Below are 13,404 nucleotides of genomic sequence, written 5' to 3' on the forward strand. Positions count from 1 at the left end.
ACATGGCTATAATTTGAAAAAGCCTACTCTTTATTTCCCTTTTCTGAACACAAGCTTTAGCACAAAGTAGCATGTTGGTATCGGCAATGCGACCCTTGGTTTTACTTGGTATCAGATCAGAGAGAGTATTAGCGGTAACGCACGTCACTCATAAAAACAACAGAGAGGGATGTAGTATTTGCTGTTATAATTTGAAACAGGACCTTCTGGCTGCCAGAGTGTGAGAGAACCAATCTGACAGCATCAAACACGTCAGTGCAGCTTCTTTAAGAGAAACCTGTCCTTCGTCCTGGCCAATTTCTGCTGCCAAGCTTTTACTGTCCAGATAATGAGACACCTCCAGTGCTGGATGCGAGCAGCCTGTATTCCTTCCCTACATCCTGTTTTTCTTCTATCCTCAAGGCTCGAGTGGATATTTTACTGTCCTTCACCCTGCGCTTTCATCCCTCTTCCTTCCTCCACTCTTCCTTATTCCCTCGCTGCCTTTCATCCTCCTCTGTCTATATCTTAATCGCAGGTTCAACATTAATTTCCTCTCTCTCTATCTGCTGCTCTCTCTCTCTCTCCCTCTCCATGTGTCTGTTTATATCTCTTTCCCACTTTAACATTTCTGGCATGTGGAGCAGAGGGGAAATGACTGGGCTTCCCCCATAGCTGAGGTTGTTGTTTTTTTTCAATGACACTTTCTAAGTTGCCAACATGAGGCATTTGTTTCAGCCACTACAACTCACCCACTTGCTCTGACTGTGTCCAAACACACTAAATATGACTTGTGTGTCAGTGTCGTGTCTGTGAGTAAACACCCTTTAGGTAGTTTTTTGTTTTGATAACCCATATGTCTCCTTATGCACAGACTTTGGTCAAAATGAGTCAAAGCCCAATAGCATGCATCTTGGATCGGTCCCCTGGGTAGTTTCAGTGAATTCAACGCAGCGCTGTAATTCACCAAGCTTGTCAACAAAGCTTTCTTCTCTCCATATACTAAATGCATCTTAAGTCTCGAAGTATTTCCACTCAGCTTTCTCATGTGCAACACTTGGCCGACTCTATGTACAGATTTGGCAGAAAACCTCATGGCAACATGTGGTAATCAATTAAAGCAATAGTTTGGGACTCTGGGGCACGCCATGTTTATAGGTTAGAGTACGACTGTGCTCTTTCCCCATCCTTCTTCTTCACTCCCATGAGAGATCAGTCAGCTCTTCCTCTCAGGTTTCATCCTCGGCTCTAAGACATGAGGTTAGCGCCGTACACCCCTCCGACTCGCTCTTCTTCCCTCAGGCCAACAAGAGGCGCAATGATGTGAAACATCTCAGAAAAATTATTGCAGTAAGTAATTACAGTTTTCTCTCCCGCTGCGGAGTAAACCTTGGAGCGTGCTGTAAACCACACTCTCCCAAAGCCGAGGGCATCCTGGGTAAACTCATCCATTTTTCAACAAGTCCCCCACCCCACAAAAACATATTTCTAAATAGGTCAGTGGAGGGGGGGGAAGTATGGGGAAAGAGGCTGAGGTTGACGGGGGAAGAGACTTTGCAGTAAGAGGCTCTCTGTCCGTGTGTAGTCAGTGATATCTGCGCCCTCAGGAATAGAGAATGATGGGATAAGTGCTGAAAAGATGGGAGATACTGCAGAGGTACACAAGCGACAGATTAAGTTCATGACGTGTGTTTTCTCTGTAACAGTGACTAGATGGGATACGGAGAAGACGGAGGAAGCAAACAAGCACATTTGGAGGCAGAGGAGGATGATCTCACTTCGCCCGGCGCTCCCCCTCCTCACGCCACTCTGCCCCCGCAGGTGGGGAGAGATGGTCTGCCCCAACGACCTGTGCCTGGAAAGTTGCACGTGCATAGTAACAGGATGGGGGGATGTGCGTGTGTGCGAGCATGTGTGTGTGAGTCTTCCACATTCTGAGAGGAAGGAGTCGGGTGTGTTTTTTGCGGCACCACAATGCACCTCTGTATTCTGGTAGTGTCGTCGGTGAGCTGCTTACATCTGGGTGTTTTTTACGAGAGGCTGCGAAACACAGGAAGTCCAGGTTTGTGTGTCGAGAGTGTGTGTTTGGGTGTGTGTGTGTGTGTGCACATGTCTGATGGAAAGCTGAGGAGCTTTACAGCCGTGTTTTGTCCTGATTTACACACACAGACCGCAGGGACCCGGGGACACGTCAGCTGCAGCTTCAGCAATAACTTGACGACGTAATGAAACAGAAAGCTGTGTGAGATGTTTTCATCGCAGGTTGGCGTCCACATGCAAACATTTTAGGAAAGTCAGAGTCCCGCACCTTGTCATTTGGGGAGTTATTTCTGTACCTTACACACATCATCACTCTAATTTAGGTATTTCCTTGCATATGTCATAACTAACAGGTCAGAGTGTTATTTAGCTGTAAAGATTGGGCTTATAATTAGGCCTCACCAGTGTTTCCAGTCAATAGCCCACGGAGGCTGAAGTCCATGTGAAGACAGCTGTTCCTCAGCATTGGGGCAGGAACGTCCGTGGTAATGATTTCGTAATTACGGTTAAAGGAAGATGGGGTAATAAAGATGACCCTATAACATCCTCTGCACAGCTGCTCGGCTCTAAACTGTGCGTTTCTTACAAGGGTGACTAACAATGCTAACCCCTTGTTGTCTGGGAAGTGACATACGACTGCAAGTTGTAAGTAAACACGATTGGTGCAAATTACAAAGCTACACTGGCTTTGCAAATATTTCTCTTTCTGGAGATGAGTACATTTCTAACTGTCTACTCATCTTTCCACAGAAACACATGCTTGTATTGTTCACTGGCATACAGAAAAGATTCCAGGAGAAAATCAGAAATCTGTTGCTGATTTATCTAAACCCCGGCATTCCACAGGCAAGACGCAAGACATAAAGATGCTATCTATAACCCGGTGAACCAGGGTGCGAGAATCAGGCTGTGTAATTAAGGCAGAGGAAATTGCCGTTTCCAAGCGGATCTGCATCGAGCTGCAATCTGTTCCCAGCTGCACTGAATTATCCTATTAAAAGGCAAGACAAGATCTACGATGAGGTGTGTTTGCCTTCTCCTGGCACGGCCTCAAGCCTCAGAGACAGATAATGTTGTGAAAACAATTTTCGACTTGGTAATTTGTTTAACACCCAAAAAACGGTGAGCGTGTCTCACGGGGTCGTAAGGTTCAAAAACGAAGCCTCGTAACCAAATATTAAATGGAGCAAACGTGAGGTGTTTAGAAGCAGTTAAACATAAGTCTGTGAGCAAAGGAACAGATCATTCTTATAGGTTGGGTTATAACTTCATGTTTAAAACCAATAACTGACTGTAGAGATGGCTGAGTGTTAACTTCCACGCAACGGAGTTTGTACGTCATGTCCTGCCTCCTGTATGTTCTACCCAGGCGCTACCTCTCACCTAAACGCTCCGACATCTTCCTGTTGTTGTGAACACGTCTGACCCGGACAATCTACTGCTGAGTTTGGGCAATTGTGTCTGGACATTATCTTGAGTTCATGTCTGAAAACAGCTTGGCAGAGAAGCCAAAGGATAAACACCACTCCGCCGAGCCAAAAAGGCATTCTTCAAAACTTCTAATGAGATGCTGTATAATCAAACCGATCACACAGCATCTCAGTAGCTTCCCTTCCTGCCTCCCCGCTGCCTGTAGCCAGGTTGAAACACCGGCATAACCCCCAGCTGAGGAAAGCTGAGAGTCCCAAAGTGTGACGATCAGCTCGGCCCCAACTCTCCAAAGCGCTCGCTATCGCTTCACTTTCTTGCTCCAGTCTCCGAGGAGCATGACTGTTGCCAAAGCACTGACTCTGCAGGGGAACTGTGCGTATCCTGCCACACAGGTCAGAGGCTGTTTTTCTCCACCGCTCCCTCCGTGCCCTTCCTCTAAAGGTCGTCCTCTCTTACGGCTTTTACATCCTCTGGGTCGCGGCCAACTGATGTTCACTGTGTGTGGTGTGTGTGTGTGTGTGTGTGTGTGTGTGTGTGTGTGTGTGTGTGTGTGTGTGTGGTTGCATGTATGTTTTTTCTGTCTGTCTGTTTAATACGAGTGTGAGTGTCTACATACGGTGTTTCTGTCTGAGTGTGGGTGTGGGTGAAAATGTGTGTTCGCGAGCTTATTGGAATGTGAGCATGTGTAAAGTGTCTGGCAGGGTCCAGGCGTGACTGACAAGCTGACTTTGGCCTATTGAGGCGATGGAGCTGAACACACTGCATGCTACACACACACACACACACACACACACACACACACACACACACACACACACACACACACACACACACGCATGCATGCATGCATGCTCCCTAAGTGGTGCTTTGTAACAATGTTTTCAGCATGTCATGCACATATTAACTTCATATTTAAACCCTGCAGACATCACACTAATCTCACTCAGACGAAGGTGACTTCACACACTCGGCGTGCGTACAGACACTCTCACACACACACACGCACACATCCTGAGTGGTCTGTAACGCAGCCCAGCAGACTGAGCCGGAGCAGCCAGACTCTCTGCTATAATCCTGACAAACCCTGTGACCTGCAGGCTGCAGCCGAGGCCTGGGACTCCATATTCTACTATTTCACTGGCTGCAGTACAATTCTGGCTCCCGTGAGAGAAGGGTGGAACCATTAGCTCTGGAGAGCCGCAGAGCATTAGAGCTATAGGAGCTGAAGCTGCTCAGTGTAACAGGCAACATTGTTTGGTCAGTAGTTTGGGCCATTCAGCAGGATTGGAGGATAATTGATTGAAGATTATTTTAATTTAATACATAGCATTACACCAGCGGTTTATTCTGCCAATCCTTGTGTACAGTAGGGAATCAGATATGGTGACGACTAGACAAAAAGCTTTAGCCAGCTGATCGTAAAATTAGATTAGCACAATGACTGGAAACAGGGAGAGACAACTATTTTCGGATAGAGCAATGCTAAGTAAATCGACTGCTGGTTGCAGCTCCATATTGATGATGTAAGACTCTTCACATCTGACCCTCCACCAGAAAGGAGATAAACATATTTTCCCAAAACGTCAACTTCTTTAATCATTGTTTTTTAAGTGATGATTATTTTCATTATCAATCAGTCTGGTACAGAGGAGTAATAGGGCCATACTGAAGATAGGGGGAAATGTAAGTCGTTTTGGACAAAACTGTCAAATGAATGTATGTAATGGATTGTATGCAGATAAAAAGCTGTTATCTATTGCAACACTCTGATGAAGTTATTATATGTGTGTGATGAGCGGCACTACTGACCTCCTGCTCCTGCTCCACAGCTGGGAGAGAGCTGGCCATTCGAGCATGTACACATGTTGGGTCTGGAGCAGAAGCCATCGCCGCACGAGTTCCTGCAGATTGCTGGAGAGGGGAAGAGAATGAATTTGAGTGGCTCATTCATTTATTTGTTATAATGACATAAGCAGAATAATCCCACCACTATTTGTTATCTTTCCCACTGGGCTTTGTGGTATTTGTGGTATCGAGGATTTAAGGATCGAGGAACTTACGAACGATACACTGGTTCCCTCCTGGCAGCGTCTTCCAGCCGGGACAGCAGTATGAATGGAAGCGAGAGCCACACACATTGGGCCTGACGGAGACAAAAAGATAGAACAAACAAACTCAATACTCACCCAGACCTCCCAAACATATTTTAGTAAGAAAAAAAAAACCTAAACAAATACACACAGTTATGAGTTTGTGAGCTGCCCAGGATCTGCACAGCCTCTGCTTTGAGAATAAACATAACAAACTTTGATACAAAGCCTCCTCCGGTGATGGATGGAGGTATTTTCAGAGAGGGGAGCGAGGGGGGGAAGTACGAGGGGCCTGAACGACACAATGAGGAAACGACTTTTGTTTTCATTAAAGGCTGAATTTAAACTGGGAAGGCGAGATAAAGCCCTGCTCTCTGGCTGATTCCCTGCCTGGCTGTCCTGTTCTCTGGCAAATATCCAGAGATCCTCCCCATCGCTGCCCGACCCCGGCTCTGATCCTGACTGCTAGAGGGCCTATACGCTGAACTTTGACCCCATCTGACAGATGTAAGAGTCATAACAGTGCTTGACTGGCCTGACAGGTTAGCCACAAAGTTTTAGTCTCAGGAAATGGCTAAACCATATCTAGAGAAGACGCTGCTCACACACACACACACACACACACACACACATAAACAAGCAGCGGTTCTAAAGTGCAGCTGCCTTCCAATCTAGCGCAAAGTACACCTCACTTTCACTTTTTATTAGCCATGAATAATTACACTCCCACTTTTAGCTCCGTTTAGTTAGAAGTGGAGTCAAACTACCAACGTGCATCAATCCCAAAACCCAAATCCACATATTACGAGGAAGTGTGAGTCATTGTGAGTGAAATACACCAAAACGCTTCATTAAGCTGTGTAACAAGCAGAAGTGATTCCAACTCCGTGGTCGTACTAATGATATCCTTACTGACCTTAGTGTGTAACAGTCAGTATATCTGAAGTCATCAGCCCTGGTGGGTTGTTGTTTGCGTTTACTGGCGGAATGACGAAGAACCCAGGGAACGCAGCTCAGTAAATTGGGGGAAAGCGTGAGACAGATGCTCATGGTGGAGCCATTTACCACAGGGATCACATCTCCTATAGTCTGGAAAATTTCTGCCCCCAGGACATAATTTATGAGTGTTTAAAGTAACACTGGCCAAGGTCTAGTCGAATTACAAAACAACTTAACAAGCATTTAACAAGGGGAACCCCAGCAATTTAGTATTGCACTTTCATAAAGCTGAGGGACGTGTTAAGGAAAGGCAAGGTTTGAGTATAACGTTTCAAAAACACTTGGTTCTACATTTACCACAATGCAGCTCAAATGTTAATTTGCCTGTTTCAACCTCCAATATTAATAATCTTGATGATATTAAATGAGTTATTTCTTTAACTTTGCAGAGCTGTCTCACAAAGGACATCTTCAAATTTGACAACTTGCTGGCACATTTACCTCTGGAACATTCAAGCTTGGTGTGAGAATGTGGTATGGGTTCTCTTTTGGAGCAGATTTGATTAAGTCCAGGATTTTATTTTTTTCCATAACATTTCACAATAGGGAGGGGGTTAGTCTTGGTGTAGGTTGGCGCTCTACAAGCAATAATAATAATAACTTTGTTTATAGAGCACTTTTCAAAATTATTACAAGAAGTTCCCTTCTAGTGATCATTTCTCATCAGTTAGTCAATCATATCCATCGCAACAATGGAAAAGTTGCTTATTTAGTCAAACTAGCCAGGCCAACAGCCAAATCAACAGTCACTTGAGAAGTGACTGTTGATTTCCACTTGTTGAGTGACTTTAAGGAGAAATTATAGGATGTATTCTCGTTTTTTGGAAAGGAAATGTCACCTTCTTATTATTATGACTTATCTTTGGATAAAGGTTTGAACTGAAGGAAACAATAGCCTGACTTTGTTCAAAATCCACATTCCAGCATCTCTAAAGCTCCCTCATCAACGCATTATATTTAATTTGTGGAAGTCGTGTAAAGACCAAAGAAAAGAGAGCAACAATTCCACATTCCTCAGGGAGTTATATTCCAGATTATTTCTTGAAACTGCTGCTTTATACTCAACCAGCAGAGACTCTGGGAAGTTATCGGTCCAACAGCTCATTTCCTTGAAGTTAGAACTATTCATTGAAACAAATATATCAGAAATACATTTTCGATAAATAGTCTATTAATTAGCAATCGGATTGACTCATTATTTGTTTGCCATGAAACCAAAAATAAAAGTCAACATGACAGTTAGCTTTTTCTTGAACAGAAAGGAGCATCAAAACGAACAAAGTGGTGAATAAAGAGTTCGTTCTCGTGAACTTCTGAAGTTCCTTCTGCGTGAAACAGATGACCGACCTCCTTCCTCAGCAGACAGTAGACCGTAGTAACCGCGGGCTGTCACCAGGGAGATGACAGCTGGGGTTTGAATCTCTGATGGGATGAATAACAGGGCACACCTCCAACCACATTACCAGATGGCATGGTGGGGGGACAGAGAGACAGACAAACAGGTGGGCAAGCAGACAGGAGATATTTACGTAGGCAGAAGTAGTGGTCGGACTGAGAGGGAAGAGAAATAAAACAGACAAAAAGCAGAAACTGAAACGTGAGGGTTGACGTTTTAAAGAGAAAGTGTCAAAGGCAGTGAGGGGAATGGCCGTTAGGATGGGGAAGGGAAAACAGGACGGTGGGAAAGGAACAGGAGATCAGTGGGAGGCAAAGCAAAACAAGTTTATGTTGAGAAGAGGAAGAAGCAGGAGGAGGAGTGGGAGCAAAGAACAGAAGATATGGAAACGAAGGAGAAAGCCGTATAAGCAAGAAGAGGCCAGACCCTCGGTGGGGGTTGAATTTCTGGGGAAAACAAACAAACTAAACTGAGCTTTGAAAAATAAAAAAGCATTAGAAATGCATAGAGCCATAGACATCAGCATTCCAGCACATAATGAGCAGAGAACTTAATTTCTTCCTGATCTATTTGTCTGCAGAGCGTTAAAGATTTTCCACTGTTACAGACCGGGGGGATGTCAATATATGAAGGATTACACGGGGCAGACCCCGAGGTGCTCTGGTTTGTTATTCTTCCTCTCTCTCTCTGACTTCTTCTATCACACAGAGCAGGCTTTAGAGGGTGAGCTGAACTAAAACAGACTGAAAGACAGCCATAAAAAAATGGAGTTTAAGCCCCGGGGGTTTTCCTCAATATTGAAATGTCCTACTGTTCTCAGGCCTCAATCTAAAGGAGATTAACTCTTCTGTGGCCATGTCGCGGACTTTGAAGTTGCCTCCTGGCCCGTGGATCGCTCATTAACCGCCATTAATAGGAATAAAAGGAAAATGGCTGCCACTGCGTCCAAGGGGAAATGTGAAGAATGGAGGAAAAGCGGGAACTGAAGTTAGGGCTCAAAGGAAGGACAGTATCAGAGAGATTTTTGGATCGGACCTAAGTAGTTTTTGATTCTTGGTTAGATAAAACAAGCAATATGAATCAGTCACGTTGGCCACTGCTCAAATATAATCACCGTTTTCTGCCAGACAAAACAACACATTGATTAAACATCTATGATTGTCTTTGGTTTTTTTGTGGTTTCTTTCCATTTTAGCAACGAGTTGTAAAATTAGAAACTGCAAAATCAACAAGCCTGTTCGAGGCTGTGGCCTGAGGGTCCTCTTCCCGGTGCAGGAATCCACAGGGTCAAAGGGTGAGGCAGTTCAGAGAAACAGCCTCCTCTGACCTACAAGGAAGGGCAGCGCTTCACGCAGGCATGCGTGGAAAATGACTGCAGACAGTTTCCATCAGGACACAGAGCAGAAGTTCACAGGTGACAAGGCTCCAGGTCAGGTGTCTGTGTTCATGTATGTGTGTGTGTGTGTGTACTGGTCATAGGTCAAAGGTCATGTGCCTGGTATCTGACCCTCCCTCAGGAAAACTCTTACGTAGTGCTGTCTTTAGCAATAACTCAGCCTGCTGCTCAGACAGAGGAGATCATACAGAAATGTAGTGTATAGTCAACGACTCAACTACATGGTGATTAGGGCGATGGATAGACATATTCCACACTAGTTATTGTACTTCTATGGAAAAAGAGTACAGATCTATATTTGGATCTGCACCAAATTGCTCCTACTCATAAATATCAGTCCTCTTAACGTGACAATTAAAAAAAAAGTCTTCACTGACGGGTAAATATTTCATATCTCCCGTTGTTAGTTGCTCGTGCTTCAGAGAAGCTGGAGGAAGCACTGGAAGAAAGGAAGGACAGGAGGTAGAAAGGCGGTAGAAAGGAGGTGAGCATGAGGGGAAATGAAGGGGAAATGAAAAAAACAAAGGAGAAATTGCAGAGCATTAGAGGAGAAGGTTATATTGCAAATAGTTTGTGAGTTTGGTTTATGTTAACTGTTAAATCCTAATCGAGGATAATAACCGGACCCGTCGGATAAATGTCCTTCCCACCTCAGAGACGAGAAACAGTGGGTACTCTCTTGTCCTGGCAAAACATTCTCCTGCTTAACTCACCACGAGAGAATTGAACGTGAATTGAATTGAGAAACAGATAAAGAGGGAAAGAGTGAGAGATTGTTGGCCGTGTAGTGGAGGAAGGAATTGGCTGTGTTTGTTGAGATGACTCTTCTGGCTGAGAAACAACGGGGAGATTAAGTTCTATATTATATTAACTTAAACTGCGGTCGACCGTACAAACCCAAGAAGAGATTGATTGTTTTTCTTATCCCTGAAAAATACATGTGATAAACGCCGAGACCTTTCTTGACTCGGATGATTTGTGGCGGAGCTAATATTGTTTGTGATCGGCAACAGAAATAATTGTAAATCAAACACAGCTCTGCACACAAATAAGCTGGTGCGATGCCTTTATGTGTTTGTTTTGTGTGCGCGTCGATGTGTGTGGCAGCGTCAAATGTGGGAAGTAAACCAATGGTGAAGCCTTTTTTTTTTTATCCAGTCTGACATTAAACAGAAACCACTTTATTCACAGACCACATGCCAATCAGTGGTCCCAGATAATCCTGCCTTTACTGCTCAGCCTTACCCTGCACGTACAGTAAGTATAAAGCACAGACACATAAAAAAAACTAAAATGGAACCTAATGCACATAAAAGAGAAATCGAGAAGCTGGCGATTCTTCACGTGTCCCAAATATAAATTCCTCCCTAGCTATTTTGGGGCTCTTTATTCCTTTCCTTGTCCTCAAAGCACTCCGAGGTAAGGAAGTTTGTCCTGTGACTTTGAAAAACAGGGAAATGCTTTTCCCTTTCAAAATCATGCACATGCCAAGGCCAGACTATAAATAGAGGATCATATCCAGGCCATTGGGGTGGTATTGACGTTAAACTGGAGGGGACTGGAGTAACCGAATGTGATTCTCTGCTTCGGGTCTGACTGTCAGCCAAGGTAGCCAGGATCCAAAAAAACGCCTCTCCTCAACAGAGCAGAGCGGGGCCAAGTTAATAAGGTGGGTGGCTGGAACGGAAAAAAAAACTTGGCTGGACTCTTCAACACGAGAGATTGAACTATGAATTTTTAACTCTTACATTAGAAAGAAAATAAGAGAAATCAAAAACTCGCCATCTCTGCCTCATTCTTTCCTTCTCTTTCTCTACCAACCAGACGCTCAATCATCCATCAATAGAGCAGACGCTGCAGGCCGCCAGGCTAAACTCTGATCAGATGCTGCCCTTGAGTGGACTGGTGCCAGCCTGTAGTGTGGGAGCCAATAAATCAGAGTCAGTCAGCATAAGACCAGGCACGACCAGAGACAGAGCAGGGGATACGGAGCTCCAGCCAGCAAATAAACACTACACCACAGCCCAAGGCCAGTGTAATGGGCATCATTAAAATAACCTCCCTCCATCTCCCACAAAGAGAATCTGTGAAAACCATACTGAGTTACTGACAGTCCACCGTGACTGGTGCAACTCTTGCACCTTGTACACACAAATGCGGATATTTAGCACAAAAAAAAAAACTTGTCCACATGCAAACGTCGTTTAAATCACTAAAACTCTGGTTTCTGTGTATCCGTGTGTACATGAGAAAAGGAGCGCTTGGAAAACAATGACATCCTACTTTGTGCACGCCCACTGTTGCTTTGTGTAATGAGCCTGTGCCAGAAACAACAACAACAATGGCAGCTAGATAACCACATTCGCTACGCTTGGTTAGCACTGCTTGGTCAAATTACAAGTTAATTACATTTTCATTACTGCACAACATTACCAGCATTCACAGGCATCTGCCCCGCCCATTATTACTCAGAACACAGCGTTCTTCTCTGGTATTTGACTCATGTAGACTTTATCGCCAACTACTGGCACGTCAAGCATTTTTTGTGTTCTTCTTCATTTGGACGGAGATACTTTGTAAACATCGTATACATATAGATATATTTCTTGAAAACGGAGGGGGAAATATTAGATCAGAAATTACAGCAGTAGAGAAGACAAGCTCTTCGCTGAAGGCATTACGTTAAGACACAAGCATTTGGGTTTGCACGTTGTTTAGTTAGTTGTCATGAACAGTCCAATTCACTGCTTCCTGTGTACGATACATTTGGCCCACACCACCCAAAGGCTTATCAACAGCCACAACACTTAACTTAGTCATTGCAAATGGGATTTCGTCACCCTGAGGCTTCAGCGCAGCGGTGGTTAGATGACTAATTTTACCCAAATTCACTTGAACTGTGATCGTTTTCAGCAAGTGACGCTCAAACGGTTACTGAAAACAAATTCAACACATTAGATTTGTTTGCTCTGGCCAGCTCGCCACAGCACAGGGGAGGTCGCTTGAAAAGTCTCCAAAATAATTCAAGTGACAGTTACGAGGCAACACCTAGAAACCCAATGAAAATAATCCAAAAAGATGTCAAACAGTTTCGGTTCGGGGGCACTCATCTTGGCCTGGAGCCCGTCCTGTTCAACATATACCCTGATTTACAAAGATCCTGATCACCTCTTTACTTCGGTGCACAAACACGATCACTGCATGAGCATTTCATTCCGAACACAGTAGTAGTGTTTCCAGAACTTTTAACAATGTAATGGAAAAAGTCTGCAGGCTTTTGTTTCTTGTTCTCATGAAACCACACACTATTCGATGGGAATAATACTCTATTGTGCAAAGTCTCCTGGTTTCTCTTTGCTCTCTCTCCACTGGCCTCTCACTTGACTGTCTGTTTGACAAACTGTGAATGTGAATTATTGCTCAGTCAGATCACGCATTTAATGCATCCAGTTGAACGCCAATCGCCTCAATTGTGGTGCGGTGAGCGCTCGATGCAGCAGACAGGATAATGGTGGCTGTGAACAGTAAATGATAAAGGGCTTCCATGCTCGCTCAGTCTCTTCTATAAAACATCTTCTTTAGAATAAGGTCTCAATGAGGACCATTTTCTTTATTCAACATGGACAAATGCCTTCCATATTAAGCAAAATGAGGCAGTCAAATCTATTTCCACTACGCAGCAGGAACCCTCCCTGAGCGTGTTTGGAGAGAAAACACCAGTTCTAGACTCTACATGGGCTTTAGCGTGCGTTAGCAATAAGCCTAAACTGAATACAATTCAAAGAGTTTGGTTATTTGTCACTGTCACTATCGCTACCAAACTCGTTTTCATCTCTTTCACCTCGTTTCCGTATTTCCTTCACCTTTTCCTTTATACTTTTCTTTAACTCTTGTTCTGCTGCTTTGTCACCTACAGCGATGAAACAAATGCCCCTTTTCATACCCCCCCCTCCACCCCAGGGTGATACGAATACCTCATTTCCTGTGGCTTGGCACTGGGGGAGCCGTAAGCTGGGACAGATGGGAGTATGATTGGAATAACTGATGCCGACACTGAAAACGGGGGCCCCCAA

The 13,404-nt window shown here is 44.4% G+C and overlaps 1 protein-coding gene across 2 annotated transcripts in view; it reads right to left on the reverse strand.

Annotated features, from left to right (window-relative positions):
* fbn2b (fibrillin 2b) overlaps positions 1 to 13,404 on the reverse strand; it is a 67,086-nt gene that overhangs the window by 49,178 nt on the left and 4,504 nt on the right. For both annotated transcript variants that reach the window (XM_035175750.2, XM_035175748.2), the window contains exons 3-4: positions 5,511 to 5,593; positions 5,260 to 5,361 (exon numbers count right to left, since the gene is read on the reverse strand). In XM_035175750.2, coding sequence (XP_035031641.1) covers positions 5,260 to 5,361; positions 5,511 to 5,593 — 185 coding nt within the window. The remainder of the gene's footprint in view (positions 1 to 5,259; positions 5,362 to 5,510; positions 5,594 to 13,404) is intronic.

Source organism: Hippoglossus stenolepis, chromosome 14 (genome assembly GCF_022539355.2).
Source record: "Hippoglossus stenolepis isolate QCI-W04-F060 chromosome 14, HSTE1.2, whole genome shotgun sequence".
NCBI classification, from domain to species: domain Eukaryota; kingdom Metazoa; phylum Chordata; class Actinopteri; order Pleuronectiformes; family Pleuronectidae; genus Hippoglossus; species Hippoglossus stenolepis.